The sequence below is a fragment of the Drosophila tropicalis genome, unplaced genomic scaffold (assembly GCF_018151085.1).
Source record: "Drosophila tropicalis isolate 14030-0801.00 unplaced genomic scaffold, ASM1815108v1 contig_158, whole genome shotgun sequence".
Classification (NCBI taxonomy): domain Eukaryota; kingdom Metazoa; phylum Arthropoda; class Insecta; order Diptera; family Drosophilidae; genus Drosophila; species Drosophila tropicalis.
In genome coordinates, this window is record NW_027172602.1 from 9,746,805 (window position 1) to 9,767,607 (window position 20,803).

At 39.3% G+C, this 20,803-nt stretch overlaps 1 protein-coding gene across 5 annotated transcripts in view; it reads left to right on the forward strand.

Annotated features, from left to right (window-relative positions):
• Positions 1 to 20,803, forward strand: part of spri (sprint) — an 81,778-nt gene that overhangs the window by 45,895 nt on the left and 15,080 nt on the right. For 3 of the 5 annotated variants that reach the window (XM_068302801.1, XM_068302802.1, XM_068302803.1), the window contains 3 exons: positions 9,093 to 9,941; positions 12,620 to 13,097; positions 19,629 to 19,832. In XM_068302801.1, the coding sequence (XP_068158902.1) occupies positions 9,093 to 9,941; positions 12,620 to 13,097; positions 19,629 to 19,832 (1,531 nt within the window). The remainder of the gene's footprint in view (positions 1 to 9,092; positions 9,942 to 12,619; positions 13,098 to 19,628; positions 19,833 to 20,803) is intronic. The other 2 variants (XM_068302804.1, XM_068302805.1) reach the window with 1 other exon arrangement.

A 20,803-nucleotide genomic window follows, 5' to 3' on the forward strand; every position in this document is an offset into this window, starting at 1 on the left:
AGAGAGAGAGAGAGAGTGAGTGAGACGGGGGAGAGGCGTCCTCATTAAATTTCCGCTCTCTTTGCAAAATGAAGTGGCCAACGATGTAGTTTGTCTCCTTTGCCTGCTTCTCTTCTTCCTCCGCCACCGCATTCTTCACCTCGCTCCTCTACCCATGCGAGTTTTAGGTGCTGCTGCAGTTTGGTTCTGCTCTGCAAACTCATAAAATAACTGTAATTGTTGTAGCTTGTGCTTTACTGCAGCGTTGCCACACTTCATCACCATTACCATGGACCTGCATGGAGTCTGAGTCACGTTTTCACGTGTTTCGTTTGCTTCTCCTCCTCCTTTGCCACCTCCTTCACTTTATCACTGCTCTTTGCTCCCCTTGGTATCGCAAATCTTGGCCAGCTTTTGCACATTTTCTTTTTTCTTTCGTTTCTTTTGGCTTATTTGTTCGCTGTTTGTCAGACGATGGAGAGCACCTGTTCGCCAATCCACCTGGCTGACCGACCAACCGACGGACCTTCCAACTAACCAAACGGCCATCTGAAGCGCCCACAGCACAAAAAAAAAACGAAGGCACAAAGCAAATTTTCTGGTTCATTGCAGGCATTCAAACTGTAATCAGATACCAAATATGCAGTCAGGTCTCCTCCCTTTGCCACATGGTGGAGATGGTGGGGATGGCCTCTTAAGGTATGTGTGAGTGTGTGTGTATGTGTGGGTCGAGATTTCACAAAAAAAACAAAGTATGTAAACCTGCTTGAATGTCTTTCCATCAGTGCGATTGTGTGGGTGACAAGAATTTTAGGTTGAACCTGTCTAATCAAGTTGTAGAAGCTAGTGGGCTTCTTGAGATTATCAAGTGGGCGTGGTAGTGGTGATTGCCTTTAGCTAAAGAATTTTCTTCATCAGGCTTGATCACATTGAAAAGTTTATTGCCGTCTGCAAACTAAATATTAGCTTCTTTTGCGAGAATGAAAATGATGCCCTTCACACCCAAAACCATTTGGGAATTGTAAGGAGAATCCACAAAATAACAGAAAGAGAAAGAAGATCTTGTTCATGGTCGATCGATAAGACGGAACTGATATTGAGTATTTGAAATATTTAACTTTGCTTTTGCCATATATGGAAGGATTATGGATTGGTCTTATTTCGACCCACACACACACACACTAATGCCAAAAATGTGAGAGACAGAGTGGGGCAGTAGAGAGAGAGATAGAAAATGATTGTGATTTATTTACGAGCCGCAATCAAATACAAAGTGACACTTTTACGTTATTTAATTTGCCTATGAATAAGATTTAAATAAAATATTTATCTATCTATTGGTATATTTGTATGCAAAGCAATTCAAACTCATTGATCGATCGATCTGATGGGCTAGCTATTCAGATACCCTCAAACATACTACATATGGAGTATATACATTTCAAGGAAATTTAGTGAGACAAAAAAGTAAAGAAATTTAAAAATTACTACATTTATTAATGCTATTTAAAGTTAGAAAAGTCTAAAGTAGATTTGGTTTGTCTCTAACCTCACTCTCTCTCTCTCTGTCTCTTTCTCTCTTAGGTAAGTTCATTCTAGAGTATCTTAAAGTCGTTGTTTTTGCTTGTCTGATGAATTTTACTTTTCCTTTATGGATTCTAGTGAGCTTTTTGCTTTGAAGTCTTTTCTTGCTTTTTGTTCTTTAGTTTTGGTAGGTAGGTCAAGTTCCAGTACCGTTATCTGCCTCTTCTTGATGTGTTCCTCTCTCTCTCTCTCATGGATCCCTATATAATTAAAAGCCAATTCCAGCAACAGAAGAAAAAAGAAGCTAACAAAAACAACAAAAAACAAATCCCAAACAAAACAAATAATAAAACACAACACACACACACACACACAGACACATTTTGTTGTTCTCGCCCTTTCCCTCTCTCTCTCACTCTATCACTCTGTCTGTCTTTCACCAATTTCCACTCCCATTCCAATTTAAAAAATATTTTTATTACAATTTTTTTTTTTTGTCTCGTTGTTGTTTTACATGTTGTTGTTATTTTTACGCCTTGGACTTGTTGAATCATTCGACAGCGGAGAGCATAGAAAGCAATTTGAAAGAAATATTATGCACACTATATATACATATATATACATACATATATGTAATCCACTAGGCCGATGTTGCAATAATTATCAAACCCAACCGACACAACAACAAAAAACACTTTTCCTCTTGCCCTCTTACCCCCACCCTGACATCTTCATCGTCTTCTTCTTCATCAACGTCGTCGTCGTCATCGTACAAAGCAACTGTAAAAAGTTCAACACAAATAGCTAAAGACGCCAACGCCAACGTTAATGCGGACGCAAGCAACTTCTCATTTGCAATGCCAATGCTGGATGCATGGAATGCCTCCCCCCCCAAAACAACGAGAGTGAGGGAGAGGCTGATAGACAACGCACTCACTCGAAGGGGAGCGGAGACGAAGAGAGAACATCTGGTTTGCAGCCCCTCTCAAAATACAAGATCTCTCTCTTTATCTTGGCTCCCCACTCACCCGCTCGCCCTGCTCTTCTTCGTCTAAGCTTAAAAGCAAAGGGTGTCGTTGGGTCAATCGCCACTTACTGCAAGGCGAAAGAATATTTATCCCGAACAAAACTCACAAGCAAATTCCCTATTCATTTAGATATGCCAAACCCACTAAATGATGATTAACTAATATCTTTAGACGCAAACAAAATGCTTTTAATTCAAAGATTTCAAAATCTAAACTCAAGTTAGAAGCTAGAAATCAGCTAAATTTTGAAAACAAATTTCTAAAACTTCTATTGAAAGATCACAATGAAAACATAAATAGAGTTGAAATTGACAGGCTAAAGATCTAAGGAATCGTGTCGACTTCTTATAAACCTCTTAAATTATATACTACTTTTAGTTGATAGTTGATTTAGTTGAAGATCACAAGTCATTTTTTTTAAAGTCCTTTGACAGAACGACAAAGAACCCGAGAGAGAGAGAGAGAGACTTTGCTTTTAAGTGTATAAAGAAATCGGTCTCAAAATTCATGAATATTGCAGACCTTTCGCAATGTTTCATATTTCTCTATTTCTTCGTCCATTTTTGTTTATTACTTTTTAACAATTAATCTCATATTTCCACAATTGTGTGTGTGTGTGTGTGTGTGTACATCGTGTGTTTCTTCATCCAAGTTTTGATCAGTTTCAGCTATTGCCCATTCGCTCTCTTTCTTAATGTTTCTTTCTTGATCGGCTTCCCCATGCCCTGCCCCACTCTGTACCCCCTTTTTTGCCCTTTCCTTTTGCAGTGATGGAATTTTTGTGGCGTTCTCCCTTTTGTACTTCTAATTACATGCTGTCATTAACTTTAATTAGAGCTTGTGTTTGTGTGTGCGCTTCGGAAACTTGGAAGACCGACCCCCGGACCAATGGGTCTCAGATCAGTTTAGATCAGATCGGATCAGATCAGATGATGATGATGATGATGACGTCAACTAATGTACCTCCTCCACGCCTCTTGGAGTTTCTTTTTCGTCGTCTTCTTCTTCTTCGACTTAAGCACAAGGCCTTTTAATTGACCGCTATAAACTGACCGATGAACCAATCCTCACTCCATCACTTCCCATCCCAAGCCACAAGATATGATCTGAATCGCGTTCGCTTACAAAAAATTTGCAATTTCTTTTGGCTATATGTTAATTTACGTTGCCGTTGGCAGAGCAGTTGCTGCTTTCATTATGCTGCTTGTTGCTGTTGTTGCTGTTGTTGTTGCTTTTTCGCAATGGGTCGTTGCATTTTGTATACCGTTGGCAATGGCATCCACTTGAGTTCCACAAGAGACGATTGGACGGAGGAGGAGACGAAGGCGGTGGTTGGCATGTTTGCTGTAAAAGTTGCTTAGCCAGTTTGGTTTTTGTTTTTCGTTGTTTTTGTTTTTGTCTTCTGTTGTAGTTCGTTTTGTTGCTACTTTTGTTGCTGCTGTTGCACTTTCATCTATCTCTTTTTTTTATGTTTGTTATTGTTGTTGTTGCAATCGGCAACCGGGAAAAATTGTTTGTTGCTGCAGCATTTTCCATTTTCCATAGATGAAGTCTATGCGTTTGCTTTTTGTTCGTTTTTCGCTTTTGATATCATAAATATTTCAACGCCTTGTATTAGAGTGTGTGTTATTTTTTTAGTTGGTTGCACTATGTACATACATACATATGGTGGGAGGGGGTTGGCAATATATCTTTCCTTAGACATCAAATTGGTGGCCTTTTGCCCAATTTAACAAATGCGTGCACTCGCTGGGTACCAACTTAAGCATCTGCCAGATACAAAATTTGTATTTCCTGAATGGCTATAGATGGTTTACAATAATTAACGAAACCCACTCTTAAATGGTGAAATGTATCTGACAGATACACCCATGCCACCATCCCACCACCCATCTCTTTGCCTTCGGTTTGTCCAACTATATGAGAGATTACATAAGAAGCATCTCAGGGCCAAGCGAACATTTCAACTCTGTCAAATCATTTTTGCTCTAGGGCAAAAAAGTGTTAAATTTTCATTCAGCCAAATCACAGCAAACAAATTAAAAATTCATAAAACGACGGAGACAACAACAACAACAACAACAAATAAAAACCAAAATAAACGAAAATGAAAATCAAATTGAAATAAAAGAAAACCAAAATACGAACGGAAAGAGCGAGACATAGATAAACTAATTCCAAATCAAAACAGTCGAGACGATTGGAGACGACTTCGAATTACCATATAGAAATATATGTATATCATTGGAATGATTCACAGACTTACTACCTAATCAAATCACCACTAAAGTACTTTCATTTGAGTTTCATCTAGAATCAATTCTAGACGTCCGATATACCCTTTCACTCTCTAGAGGGTGTATGGGTGAATCAAATAAGATTTACATTTACATAATTTATGGACTCGTGTCATATACTTGGATATGGAATAGGTTGAATTCTTTTTGTCTATGAAGCGTGGGCCACCCCACCACCGCCAAAACCAACAACAACAACAACAAGGCGTGGGCGGGCCTTGAGAAGATTTTTCTTCATTTCTGTTTATTATTATTTTTTTACTCTATTTTATTTATGCTTAGACATCTCAACTGAAACTCAATGCCAAATACAGCTGACTGAGTGACTGACTGACTGACTGAATGAATGACTGGACGCACTGTTGAAATCAATTTGCTAATGTTGTCACCAGGCCAAGGATTCCTGACACTTTCCCGTGTGCCTTCCTTGCCACCATTGCCGCCGCAAATCCCCCAAGACGAAAAGTCATGTAAAAGTTCACAGCAATCTGAGGCGACACGCAGCAAACGCATTCATTGCAAGAGTCCCAGCCAGTCAGCAATAAGAATTTTCCACAACAATGCGAAATCAATTACACTAAAGCCGCCTCCGCCGCCGCCGCCGCCGCCAACGACTGAGTTCCTTCGCAGAGAGAACACGTCGTCGCGCACGTGCCAAGCACACCGCCGATAATTTGTAGTAACAAGGCAGACAATAACCCAACCGAACCCAGACTCAAACCAAAAATCCAACCATTCACCGACCCTGAAAAGCGAACAACATCCACCAGCAACCCCCATAGGAAAAATTGAAAAATTACTAAAAGCAGAAAATGCGCTGAACGTGGTTTTGAAGGGGTGACGGGGTGGCGGGGCGACTGATGCCCACTAAACTCCCTACATACATGCATACATGATCCCCATTTTATGGTGGTGGAGGAGTGGGGGGGGGGCGGAAAAATTGTTATTTTGACTTTTGAGCACATAACTTTTGACGAAAAGATGAGGAAAGGGAACACAAAGCTCAATGTTTATTGCATTCCACTTATGTGGCGAATGGTTTTCTCTACGTTTTCATGTTGGTTTTTTTCGGAAAATGTCGAAAAAAATGGCATTAAACAACCGTTTTAAACGCATTTTCTTAACCATTTTTCTGTATGAAACAGTCACTTATGAATGAATCACAAAATGAATACGGAAATTGTTATTGATATTGAATAAAAGATGGGCTTCGGTTTAGTGATAATCAGAGAATTCAAATCAGCCTATATTAATCTCTGAGACTATGAGTAAGATGTTCATTTTGTAATGTAAAGTGAATCATTTGCAAAATTGGTGAATGAATCGAATAGATATAGGGATATAGTGAGTTAGTCGAATAAATAACATGAGAATATTTTCGAAATCAATTTTCATTTTCACGACTTTTGGAATGTTATTTCCTCTTTGCCATTTAATATGTCGTGCTTTGGCAATTTGTTATTAATATTGCTCATATCAGTGGGTGGTTGGGGGGTTCGGGGGGGTTTGTTTTGCAATTAATGTCGTATTTTTTCATTTGACACAACAAATGCAATTACAACAATTACATACAATCAAATGAAGACAATGTTCGTGCTCGACATAACAGAGACAAAATAGAAAGGGTACGACGGGAAAGGGGGAGACGATATTTATACGATTTCGAAACATATTTCACAATTGATGTGATTCATATAAGCTTCTACCTTAAACTGTTTGGAATTCGATTCTATCTCAAAGTGTCCCATAGCTCCTCTTAGAATATTGTAATTCCATAGCCCTTCATGAGGCATTTTCTCATTTTCTTAGTTTCTCAACTAAAATTCCCTGAAAAGTATAAAAATTTAAAGCTCAATATATACATATATATTTATGCAATTCTTGTACGATTTGGCCTTCTCATTCTTTTTGTTGTCTGAACTGTATATATCTGTTTGTCTTTCTTTCTGTGTCTCTCTCTCTCTCTCTCTCTTTATGTTTGCCTCTTGGTTTTGGCTTGGCGTTTTCTATCACTGATTATTATGCAAAGTGTGAAACGCAATTGTCAACAAATTGTCAACCAAACTTGGGCTAGTTGTTTTTCTAGAACGACACCGTGTCTACATCAACGTCTGGGTTGTGGGTTGAGCAGCAAATCTTCTGCCAAAGTGTGAGGGGAAGGGGCGGCCGTATCATATTGGCCAATTGTTTATATGTATATAGTAAGCGCTCGATTTCAAGGCCATTCAAGCCATGCAAAGTGGCGAATGGTCTGTCAGTGACTGAAAGTAATAAACATTATTCTCCACCTCTCTTCATCCTCGCCCACCATAAATGTATCTAGGTTTATGGCCAGCCCTCACATCTCACATACCATTATCGGTTCAATTGGCTACTTAAACGCTTTGTACTCCAAATGTGGTGCCGCTAAAAAAGTTAATATGACTTAATGACATTACTTAAGTATTTTGAAATAAGAAACACTTGTTACCAGACTTTACTTCATTTATTTTCCTATATAGTTCTTAGTTTCATAGGTTATTTATCCGTTTTCTAAACATACTGAATTCCAGTTCCAAGTCAATCACAATGTCAACTTCCTGTATGTGTCATAATTTTTGTGTAAGAAATCTCTTGGCGAATTCTAAGAAATGTATTCAAAGAGTCGGCTAATATCATTCATCTTTGCCATAAAAACAAAACCAAAACAATTGCTGCTACCTACTCCACATACAAACATACATATGTACTATTTATATATATTAGAATCAGAATATATATGTATATAGGCTGTTCACTTCACTTATGTGATGTGATGCGATGTGATGTGGGCCTCGAATAACAAATAAATAAATTAAAAATTCACTCGACCACAACGAAGCAAAAACAAAATGAAACCCACTTTGGTTCGTTTTAGATTTTTCTATATGAATACCCTGCAAGCCCAGTGATTAAAGAGTTGGAGTGTATATGGCTTGGTCACTCAATGAGAGTGAATGGGATGTAATGTTCAATGAATTGAGTCGAGGGTACTTTTGATATCGTTTCTTTAACTTTTTTAGCCTCTCTGGTTTTTATATTATTTTATTATTATTATTTCCACTGGGGTTTCTTTTCAATTTCTTTTGATGTCAAAACAAAACACAAAACATTGCACACAGTGGCAAATGTTTATAATTGCTTATCACATGAAATTGTTTACATAACCAGCTTCTATGTTCTTTATGTTGAGATTGTGTGTGTGTGTGGGTGACATTAGAAAAGGCATTGGCATTCAATGGGTTTCGCATATGGGCCACCTTTTGCCATTATACTTCCTTTTGAGGGCAAATTCAAATGATGCTTATAAAAAACCTCTTGGTGGAAAAAAAGAGAAATGAATTCATAATTTCTTTTTTATGCATACTTTGTTTTCAACAGAATGAAACTGATACTCATCCAGTCAGTCACTTAGTCTCACATCCTTCGGATATTTCAAGTATGTTTCATCGACAATGACAAGTGTAATACACACTCTTTGACAGGGAAGCATTTCTACCCCCAGAAAAAAGTCCACTGATGACCTTTTGGGCCCAACTGTTTGGGAATTTTAAGCTGAAAGAAACATTAACTTGAAGATTGAACATAATTTCTACCCCCATATGATGTTGAATTCGACTGCAAAGTTTAATAATAAGATAATCGATGATTTCTCCTCAATACATAGGCAAATGTTTTTCATGTTTAAGTTAAAGGACTTTCTTTGGCAGGGCCTTTAAAGAGGACTCAAACAGTTGGTGTTGCCAACGCTGTCAATTTGCAATGTGACAGTGAGTGGATGGAGAAATGGTGTAGCAGAAGGAGATGTTATATAATACAACCGGAACTTCCTCTTCTCATACCATTGGCCATTGACTTTTTGCCTGGTTTTATTAGTAATAACATTTTGAGAGCTTCAAACATGGTCGTTAAATTCAAATTCATGCATCGAAGTGAATAGGCTGTCGTTTGGTTATGCGATACTTTTTCTTTTAGAGGAGGGGTTCACCCACACATGTGTCGGGTCGTGGTTGTTGGTTGCGACCAACGCATCTTGCTGGGTATTAAATGTCGAAATCAATAAAATTGATTGACATCTATATGTACATACATATGTACTCTGGTGTCTTGATGTGATGCAATTAGAGAAAGAGAGAGAGAGAGAGAGGGAGAGATAAAGAGTTTTGGTAGCAACAATGTTTTTCCATGGAAGTGTCAGTAGTACTTGTCTTTTTCTCTTTTCTTAACCGTCAACGAAACTTTGCAGCATGTCGGAACACACAAGAGGAGGAACTTCCACCACTACAATGACAGCACCAACAACAAACATATTGGGCGACGATGATGATGCATCAAAAGTTGAGGTTATTGTCTATACAAAATCGGATAAGACACTTAAACAGAACATGAACGCCAAGGATGAGACATTAAGGAAACGCACCTCACTGATCATAGTGCCACATCACCAGCAGCAGCAGCAGTTGATGATGGAAACAACAACAGCAACAACAATAGGTTCACCATCAATTGTCGTCTCTGCCACATCGGTCACATCTATGGATAGTTCAACAAACGAGAATGGCAATGGCAATGGCAATCGCAATAGCATAGCCAGCATGGATAGCTGTGTATCCAATACAACTAGCCAAAGTAATCAATCATCGACAGGCTCATCGAATTCCAGTTCAGGCTCATCATCCGATCATCATGACGACGATGCCGTCTATCAGGATTTACAAAATGGCAATGCTGAGAGTGAACGGGATGATGATGCACCAAACCAGCAATTACTTTTACATTCACCAGCAGCCAGTTGCTCCTCCTCCTTAGAGTCACCATCATCCACATCATCATCATCCGCATCATCGTCTTCGTCTTCCTGTGCCAGCTCTGTGGACTATTCACTGCGCGAGCAATTGAAAAATTTCGCCAATCTTAATCAGAATAATGATGAATTAAAAACCGCTAATGATTTGCCTAACGCAGCACAGCTGCTTAAGGATATAACAACAGGGCCTATGATAGCCAGCGATACACTGCTAAGTCCACAGGAAGTGCCATTGGGCAGGCGATATGCTGAGGTGTCACAATTCAAGGCACATCACGGCAAGGCCAGGTGAGTTTCAATTGGTTCATCAATACTGGGCGAGCTGTCATATACAATATTTAATGGACATCACTACCCCTAAGATAGTGTTTGCCTTCTTCTTTCTGTAATTTGTTGATCAACACTATGCGCCTAGTGTTGCGTTGTGTTTTTAAAGCAAAATTCTCAATTGACCTAGTCTACACTACGTTTTCCCTCCTATCTATAGAGCTTTTGCTTATTTGTCTTTATTGTTTGGTTCTTTTTGAGTATCTCTACATACTCTCTTCAGGTTATCTTACCACAAACACTTTGCTGCCGGGCAAAACTCTCATTGCATTTGCATCTATCTATTGTTCTCACTAACAGAATCCTTTTTGTGAACTAAACGATGTCAATTGCTTACTCAACTTGAGTGCAAAACCACAAGCACCCCGTAGCAGTGTCTGACACCCCATCCCAGTCCCAATCCCATCTTCATCTAGATGCTGACTGTGCTGCACATGCATAATACACAACTTAATTAGTATTACTACTTTATGGCACTCTCGACGACGACGACGACAACTGAGCTAAGCTGACACGAGTTAGTTGCTCTCGTGCTTCTCTTTTTTAGAGTTGCAAAAATTTAATATAATGGTTCCAACATACATTCCATACACGCATTGCCATTGCCATATTACCATATCAAAAACGTTCTTTTGCTCAGCAGCCAGCCAGCATATACCCCACGGGCACAGACATTCTCTTCCTTATCACTTTCCCACTCTAGCACCCTGGCACTTGCCGTCAAAATGCAATGCCCTCCTTCGATGTGTTGGTTGTTTATGAACTTTGAACACTCTCGAACCCGAAACCAAACTCTGACAAAGCCTTCTTTTGGTCCCATACCCCTCCATCTACTGCTCTCTCCCTTTCACGCATTTCGTGTTTAGGGGGCAAAGAGCTCAGCTGTCAAGGCTTATATGGATGGTGAATTCCGGACACCCATCGACAACTATGTTGAACTTTTTGAAAGCTGTCACAACTAATTTGCATACACACACACACACACTAACACCAATACCAACACGCACAGAATTGAAACCGCAATGCAGGAACCCAGAGACCCGAGAACCCAGGACATAGGACACAGCCCGCATGACTACATGTGTGTGTGTGGTTGACATTCTATACTCTTTACTCACTCCTGTATGAATTTAGAAGAAGGCTTTTTCTCTCTGCTTTGATTTACATGCCATTCAACAAAATGTTGATGTTCCTTTTCTTGTTGCTTGGTTCGTTGGTTGAGTAAATATTCATTGGGCGGGTTGTGCTGTGACTTGACTACATTTTACTGACTGTATATAAAAAGAATTCTTCCATTCTTCAAATATTCGAATGGATAAAATGAAGTTTCAAGTCTGCAAACACAGTGATTGCATTATCCATTTGCAATTTCCATTTCCATATCTTAATTGCATTACCTTGGCTATGGAAAATATTGGTCCTTAAGCTTTAGTAGACCAGTAAAAAGTATGTGTGAATTGGCAAATAGCCGCTTTCCACGCAAACCGTTCCATTTACAATCGCTTTCACTTAATCTACATTGCCCTAAAGCAGCCAAAAAGTATGCTATGACTTTTATTTGTTTGTGTTTTTCCACACAATTCTTATGTTCAGTGCTCATAAATTCATTCGAGCGTTTCGTCCTTGAAAGTCGGCATACATATTTCTTTTGTTTTGTTTTTTGTTTGTTTTTTGTTAGCCCATTGCCGCCTAATTTCTTTAAGTGTTTTATTATACCCCAACTGCTGGTCTCTGACCCCACGCGCCCCTGGCCCCTGTCCTCTGTCCTCTGCCGCCATCACCCATTTGGCTTGTTTTGTTGTTAATTTGACATGATTATGTCAGAATGTTTGACAACTTGTCATATGGTGAGCACGCTGCCACTTTTATGAACTTTTTCTGTTGTTTTGTGTTTTTCCTTTTTATTTTCCTTGCGATCCATCAACAGACAAAACTCCAGCATGTCCTTGAAGACGGCTTCGTCATGGGCTACGCAAAGAATAACGGAAACGGAAGCACATGCCCCAACTTTTATACATATTTTCTTTTTCCTTTTTCTTTTTCTTTCTTTCTGCGGCAAATTCATTAATAACATTTGTGTGCGTTTGTGTGTGTGTGTGTGTGTGTGTAGATGGGTGGCTGGGTGGCCTCTTGGCTGGGAGATTCCTCTAGGAATATTGTTAAAATGGCGTAAAATTGGCCACTTTTTCAGGGTGTCAGTTTGTGTGCCATCATATCCTGTGGAGAAACTAAACTGAACCCAAAGAAATCGAAAATACGATACTTTTGTATACCCTTTCAGACACTTTGACTCACTACACAAACATATTTGATAAGTCCTTTCATAATAAGACCAATATTAGTTAATACAAGTACACAGGGTCCTAGCAATGTGTTACAAACTAAGTGACATAATCATACTACCCTTTGGTAAGGGTAAAAAAAAAAAAAATGGTGTGGCAAATTAACCTTTTGACAGCTGAGACAGTTTGTTAACGACAAATGACAATAAAGAAGGTAATGGGTGTGAGGGAATGGCAAAAGATTTATGCAGGAAGCTGTTGCGCTATTTTCTTTTTTCTACCCATATTTTCTTGTGTGTGACTAATTTTGTAATTTTCTTCTTTATCTGTCTCTTTCTCTGTGTGTGCCTATTGCAGAGCAAGTGAATCGTCGTCGCTGCCAACGGCTCCATTGGTTGCTACACCCAATACAGTGGAAACTTCTACAACATTGCCTGTCGCAGTTAGTTGTCACAACAACAACAACAACAACATTAACAACATCAATAACAATGGGCAACAATCACAAAAATGCCCACAACAACAACAGCAGCAGCAGCAGCAACAACAACAACATTCAACGAACCTCAATTTAAACAACAACAACAACAGCAGCAGCAGCAAAGCCAATCAGAAATCAAATGGCCCATCAAATATCAATAATAATAATAATATTAACTCAATGACTCCGGCAAATCTTAACGAGACGACCAAGAAGAATGCCGGGAGCCTGGAGACCGATGCAGATGCAGAGGATAATGTTGATTCGGCACATGATGCAGACGGAGCTTTTGAGGATGATATGCAAGCCCTTTTGCCACAATGTGCAAGACGTTCGAGAGATGAGCTAAGTCAGGTGAGTGCGAAAATGATTCGATCGATTTATTCCTACGAAAACTATTCGAAAGAAATGAATTCTATATTCAATGGTAGCAAATTATACTCATAAAGAAATTGTATATGTATATTAAAACTGTCAGGAATACACATTCTATATACATCTAACATTTCCACTTAATTTTGGATCCTATGTCATATATTTTATTGCCACAGGGCTCAGTGAACTCCCAGCGATAATGCACATTTTGTCACCATGTTAGTGTGAGAGAGAGAGAGAGAGAGAGAGAGAGATGTTGTGGTATATTGCTGTCTCCACTCCCAGCAAAGTGCCAATTACCAAAGCTGCCATCAATGTGCCATCAAGAGCAGCAGCTTTATTCACTCTCACCCTTAGTTTGGCTTCATATTCTCTGGGCTCATTCACTTATTCATTCATTCATAATTTCTTGTTCTTTTTTCGTTCGTTACGTACGTGCCAAATAATGACAATGCCCTTTCTATGGGTGTGTTTGTGTGTGCTGCTTGCCATTGCCTTATCACATAAAGTGTGCATCAAATGATTTCACACACACACACACACACACACACATCAAATTCAGCTTCTCCTTTATCCTTGTCTTTGCTTATTTATGTATATGTAGTCATTCGTGCGTATTACTTAATAACTGTGAATCCTTTTTCCATTAAAAGACACTGGTACTTTATGTCCTTTTGTTTGACAAGTCAATTAAGTAGTTGAGTTTTTTCTCTTTTATTTTCTTACTCATATGCATGGCCTGTAGTCAGTCAGGCGAAATGAATTGCTTAATAATCTGAACAATAACGAGTATGCCATGCCAATGCCATGTTGCCAAACTTCAACAAGTTCAATGTCAAAAATTGGGCGGAAATTTCTCTAGCCGCAAAACGAGTCTGGCAGACATTTTAATTTGCTTCTGTGTGTGCTCCTTGCATTTCCTGTTGCATCTTCTTCAAAACCATCGACATGAAATATTGATTTCAATGCTCTCAGACAGAGTAGTCCTCATGCTGCCACTGCTTTTTGGCCATTTATGAATATTCAATAAAAACAACAACATCAACCGATGGCGATAAAAATGTCTGCCATGGTCTGGCCGAGCTGACTTTTTGGGTTGCCATAACCACAGACACATGCAACACATGATGGCCGTGAGGGGTGGCAGGACAAAAAGTTTTTATCGTCAGCCTCTGATCTCGAGGACATGCTGCTGCTGCTGCTGCTCCATCTCCTCCTGCCACTGCTACTGCTGCTGTGTTGAACTTTATTACTTTCATTATGCTTTATCCCTGACTGGCTGCTGCTGCTGCTGCTGCTGGCACTTTGCCTGAGCATCGTTGTAGCCCCCAACGACTATAAACAACTTTGACTCTAATCTGCAGCTACAACAGCCCAAGACCAGTGTCCGGTGTCCTCTTCATTGTCCTTGTTGGACTTTGGACATCTGTTTGCCCAGGTGCACACACGTCGACTAATTGCAGCGGTATTAGTGAAAGCTTTGTCAGCGGCTTAAATGTACTTTGACATGACTGTACATCGGTGTGAGTTAGATAGGAAGAGGAAGATAGAGACCGAGAGAGTGACTGTGACTGTGAGTGACAACCGCAACAATCAGGTCCTTGGTCAGATAGCCTTGTCCAAACCTTTTAAGGTGGCTTTTTCGCTCTAATGAAGTATGTGTTCCTTTGGATTTCCCTCAGGTGACAATGATGATGATAATTTAGTAGGAAACATCTCAGAAGCTCTCGCCAACCATTTTACGAGTCATTGCCAATTTTCAGTAGGCCTTGTTGTTGAATTTCACTAAGCATGCATAGAAAATAAAACACCCAAAACACATTCTGGTTCTATCTATCTCTATGACTGTCTGTCTGCCTGACTGTCTGCCTGTCGCTACGTCTGTTGGCCTGCTGTTCGCTATTGCGGTTTTTATTTCTACTGGCTGTTTGGTTCCTGCTGTTGCTACCATTAAATGTAATTCTCTGTGGTTTTTATGGTTTTTTAAAAACATTCAACAACATTTTACGTGGCTGCTATTTATCTTTTAACTTTACGTCCTTACGTTCCTCCCCGGCTTTTGCTTTCCCTGGGGCGTGCTACGTGCAACTTGGTGTCCTCTCTGTTTTGCTGTTCTGTGTCGCATTGCATGGCGTTCTGTTGCGCTCTCTGCGTCAGGTCATAATTCAGTCTCGAGTGCAGACACACATACACACACACACATTACAGACTCATATTACACACATCATATATGTGAGTTTATCAAAAACTCTTGAACCTCCTCTCGCACTCTTAATCATCATCATCATATTACAGGTGATGATCAGCGAGATCTTTTGAATATTTCATGAATTTTTGTGTTTCAAATATTAACGGAAACATTTAAGTTAATTAGTTATATAAATTGTTGCATACAATAGACTTGAAACCCATTTTGAATAGATTCAATTTGTAGATAAGTATGTATAATTCATGGTTGAATACATATATGAAGTTGAGGCTGAGGTTGGCGCTGCCTAAACTCAAATCACTTGAATTGAGAACAATCTGAAATAGTCCATCTAATTAAATATTTTTCATGTGTTCACAAAGCTATAGAGAAATCATAAATCTTTCAATTGTTTGAATTTATTTGCTTTTCACCTGTGACTTGTACACACACACACACCAACACACACACACACACACACACAGACACAATTGTCGCACACCTTTTGATGCATTTTGTCGCATTTGAGAGTAAAAGAAGCAATTTATTGCCTGCTTTTGGGCGTCATCGTATAAATAATCGCCATTCACCGTGCGGTTCTTGTGTGTGCTTGTGTGAGTGTGTTTTTCGGTTTGTCGTTGACATTGTCCTTGGTCCTTGTGCTGCAATTTGTTGTGTAATTTATTAAATGGCAAAAGGAACAAATGCATTTTGTCAATGGCTGGGAATTTGGCTTATTGCGGAATGTTGCCAATACCAATATACGAATAGCATGCAAGGCTCAGACAATCAGACGATTTGTACATATAAATAGATATATATATTTCTTTTTTTTTTAACAAGAGGTAAATAAACGCTAGTCGAGTGAGAGAGTGAGAGAGAGAGAGAGAGAGAGAGAAAGAGAGATGTTATCTTGTTGCTTGAGAATGAATTTCATTTTCAGCAGCTGCCAGAACGGAAGCCAAGTAACTTTTCTTTTCTTTTCATTTTTTTTCACCCCGTCTCAATCGCCGTCTGCTTCCGCTGTTGCCAATTCCAAGAAGGTCTAGGATCAGGCCCATGACCGTGAAAGTGTTGGCAAAAGTTGGCAGTGTCTGGTCTGGTCTCTCTGCTTGGCTGGCCGCGCTGTCAGACAAATGTACATATGTACATGAAATTTAAAGTCGCTTCTAGATGCAACCCCTCCACTAACCAAGCCAAAATCAAATATTTTGGAGCGTACACATGAGTCCAACCCTCTGTTTGGTGGCAGGACTACTCAAAAATGCAGCCTGGGCTACTCACAAGTTGCTTCCTTTTTATTTTGGGGGGTTGCAATTCGTTGCTTAAAGCACAGAAAACAAACAACAACACATAAAGCTATTAGAAGATGTGAAGAGATGCCCCTCTCCTCCACCGCCCCTCTCTCTCTCTCTCTATCTCTCTGTTGTCGGTAAATCGGCAAACAAATAAGTAAGAAATATTTCGCCCTCTCGTTTTTCTAGCTATAGATATAATATTCCAGCTAACTTAATAAGTATCGCATTATATGGCAAGGCAAGGCAGAAAGAGATTACGTTAGAGACAGAGATAAAAGCAAAATGGAAGCGGAAATTCTTTAACTTAATTCTCAATTTAAATCCTTAATTTAAAATCAATAAACAAAAATTCCATTACTTAATGCAATGAAGCATTTCTTTTCATTTTAACTCATATATTTACATTTTCAAAACAACAATTCGAATTTTCACCTTAAAATTTCTGTTTTAAAGTGTTTGTTAGTTTTCTTTCTTCCCAAAGAGCTTAGACTTGAGTTGTTTGGGCAGATTTCTATTCCAAATGAAATCATAATCTCGATTCATTACAAATACAAATTGCATCTTTTTTTGGCTAAATCAATGCAATACAATTTACCCCAACTTTCACCACAAACACAAAACGAAAGCAAGAAAGGAAAACCAGCAAAAAAGAAAAGGAGAGGCAAAAAAAAAGGAACAGCAAACTTGCAAATAGTTGTCAGCCATAAAAAAAGGGTCCGCAATGTAATAAGCAATACTTAGGACCTAATGCAGGGTATAAAATATGCGCAGCATTTACCTCACACACACACACACACACACCCCCTCGCACACTTTCAACTGAGACAGGCTTGCAAGGGTTGGCCCATCTTTTGGCCCAGGATTTTACCCTGCGGTCTGTTCTGGTCGCCTGCAGTGAGCGCGCGCTTTTTGCTTTGCTTTGCCGCTGCTGTGATTTTTGATTTAAGCATAATTTTGCAACATTCTTGCCAAGTGCCGAGTGCCGAGTGCCGCCTGCTGTGCGTTGAGCTTTTGCTGTTTGAAAAATTTCAAACATTTCTTCAAGAGATTTGCGCAATTTTCCCTTTTTTTCCCCCGTCTCTCTCTCCCTCTCACTCACTCCAGCCATTTAATATTTCCATTTCTTTGCTTTCGTTTTCCATCATCTGTCTGGCCCTTCTCTCAATGGTTTGTCTTTTTTTTTTTTTTTGTTCTACACTTTTGTGACTGGCATTTAAATGCTTGGCAAATAAACAGGCAACATTTCCATTTCATTGCGTTTTGTCTTTGAATCTCTGTCTCAGCGACAGTCTCTGTTTCTCTCTGGCAACCTCGTCAACGCTGCGTATGATTAATGTGGCAAAAAAGAAAAAAAAAACAAAAGTGAACCCGTTTAATAAATGATATCAAAAATTAAAATTTTCACTGCTAACGGCGGAGCGTAAATCAAATTTACAATCTAAAAAAAAATAAATAAAAAGAATCTAGCAAATCAAAAAGGTAAGCCAACCTAATTTGACAGTCAGGCAGAAATAACTCAATTAGTTGGTAAGGGGACTAAACAACCTGCAAGCAGCGACCCTTTTGCTACCACACGAAGACATGGAGAGTATAGAGAAAAAGGAAATAAAACCAGAGCAGGGCATATCCTTGCCTATTATGAAACATTGCGCTAACGAGTGGCAAAAAAAAAAATGAGGAAAGGAAAAAAAGCCAACCAACCAGCCAACGAGTTGTTGCCACTCGACTTTTTGCTCTACTGCATCAACTGGTTTTTTTGTGAACCCTTTTTTTTTTAGCAGAAAACCCATTGAATTTAATTTAATGTTTTTGAATTTTTCATTAACTTGATATATGGAATGTGTAATACGGCCATACGCCCACCGCGCATCAACTTAATTACATCGTTTATGCATTAGACCAATAGAAAGATGGACAACACACTCATGACCAACAGAAAGATACTTTACTCGATCAAGTGATTGAAAATAATATTTCCCAATTTCTAAATTGTTGGCTGTCGGCAAAGCAAATGATAAAAAATTTCGTTTAATTAGAAAATTTGTAGATATTTATTGGGAAAGTGTCTTCCCCAGTCGGATTGGCCATAAGTTTTCCTCTCTTTGACAACTTTTTTGGTCTAGATGGATGGATTTCACAATATTTTGCCTTGGCATCAATTTTGGCATCGCTTACAGTTGGCAGCCATCATCATCATCGTTGTCATCATTAACATCCCTCATGCCTTCTGTGCCGTGCACTTTTGTTGGCTCTCAAAAGTATGCTATACACACGCACACCCACACAGTGAATACGAGAGAAAGAGAGCTGGAGAGTTGGGGTGAAATGAAGATAGAGCCAGCGAGTAAAGAGACAACTTCAAAAGCCAGCTCACGGCAATTTTCAGTTAAAAACGCCTACATGGCAAGAAGGCGTGGCTGTTGTAAAATGTTCGTTGTTGTTTTTTTCATTTTACTTTGTTTACTAGCTAGCGGCTGTCCCCTCCTCTATCTGCCCTCGCCTATATCCATCTCTCAGTCTATCTATGTATGCCGTAGGCGAGGCTGCTTTAAAGTTTTTCGGTTTTATTTTTTTTTTTTTTTTTTGGGGGGGAAGCCGCTAGAAAAATTTGTTTAATATTTGCTCCTAACATGAAATTGCACTCAACATTCGTTGTCTTCGTCGAAAAAGAAGCTCGACCTGGGGCTATATGTCAAGTTGACAGCCCTGGTTAAGAGAAAACATGAAGACAGAGAGAGAGTAAGGGAGTTAAAGTAAGGCAATAACTAGCAAGTAACTTGGTCAAGTAGTCTTAGTAGTTGATTTGCATATCTAAATTGTGTTTTGGTCTCGATAACTAATTATTTAAATGCCAAGTAATAAAGAAAATGCCATTAGTTTAGCTCTGGTTAACATATATTATATTTTCCCACAGAAAAAACGAATAGATTAAATTTAACATGATTACTCTATTTAAGAACATTCTCCCCTAGGCAAATAGTAGAAAGTTTCTCATAATTTGGATTCGCCATTTCTTTCTTACAGTCACGCACATCTCTCGCATCGGAGGGCGGCATCCTGGCCGAAGGCGAAACATCCAGCGAGGAGAGTAGCCGCGATTCCAGCGACAATTCACCGCCTTGTGATCTGGGATTGGTCGAGCGTTTGCTACTGACCCATCCCATGTGGTTTCTGCCGGGTATACAACGTTCCGGTGCCGTGCATTTGCTTCAGGGAAAAGAGGAAGGGGTAAGTGCCAAAAATTTCGATAATTGTTAATTCATTTATTTATTGATTGATTGAGCCTAATGAGACAATTGCTCGAAATGCGAGACACAAAGATGGCCAAACAAACACATGTGACCACAAAATTTGCACACAATTTGCACGAAAATGAAACAAACAAAGGGGATGGGAAGAGAGACAAAAAAATATAAATAAAACGTTGCATTTACATACAGCAAATTGCAATCAATTAACCAAACGAAATGAAATCCAAACGATATGGTGTGTCTGTGTCTGTATGTGTGAGGAGTGTGTCCATGTCGATGACGATGTCAGGGAGAGATTCATTAATATTACTGGTCAGGAACAACAATGGGAAGCCCTTTTAATTGTCAATGTGAATACAAATATATATATATGTATGTATATGTATATAGAGATAAACAAAGAAATGTAGCCTGGAAGAGAGGATAAGAGCAACTCTTATATCCTCTGTTGTCCTGTTCTGTTCTATATGCTTTACAAAATTCATTGAAATTTATCTGGCTCGAGCAGACTACGAGGACGACGACGACGACGACGAGATAGAAGTGAGACAATAGACGAGCTGGCTACATAAATGGTCAGCAGGAGTCATCTATAGGTGTGGGAATGACCATTTTGGGTGACTCAAGCTCGTTTGCATAGACAATTGAAATTACAAAATGGTGGGCCAAGCCAAAAGAACTAGAGAGAGAGAGAGGGGACAGGAATGGACAGCAAATTGTACAGATTCAATAAGGTCCACATTTACGTTCACTTTGTTGTTGTCCTGGTAGTCATTGTCATTGTCTACGGGGGCAGATTTGCTGCTCGCCTCGACGGCAATTATCAATGAAAGTCCAAACACGGCGCGACAGGATGAGCAGGCTGAGAAGGAGGCACAACAAATTGTTCTCAATCCATTCACCTCACACCCTGTTACTCTGTGTCCTTTTCTTTGTTGTTGTGAACAA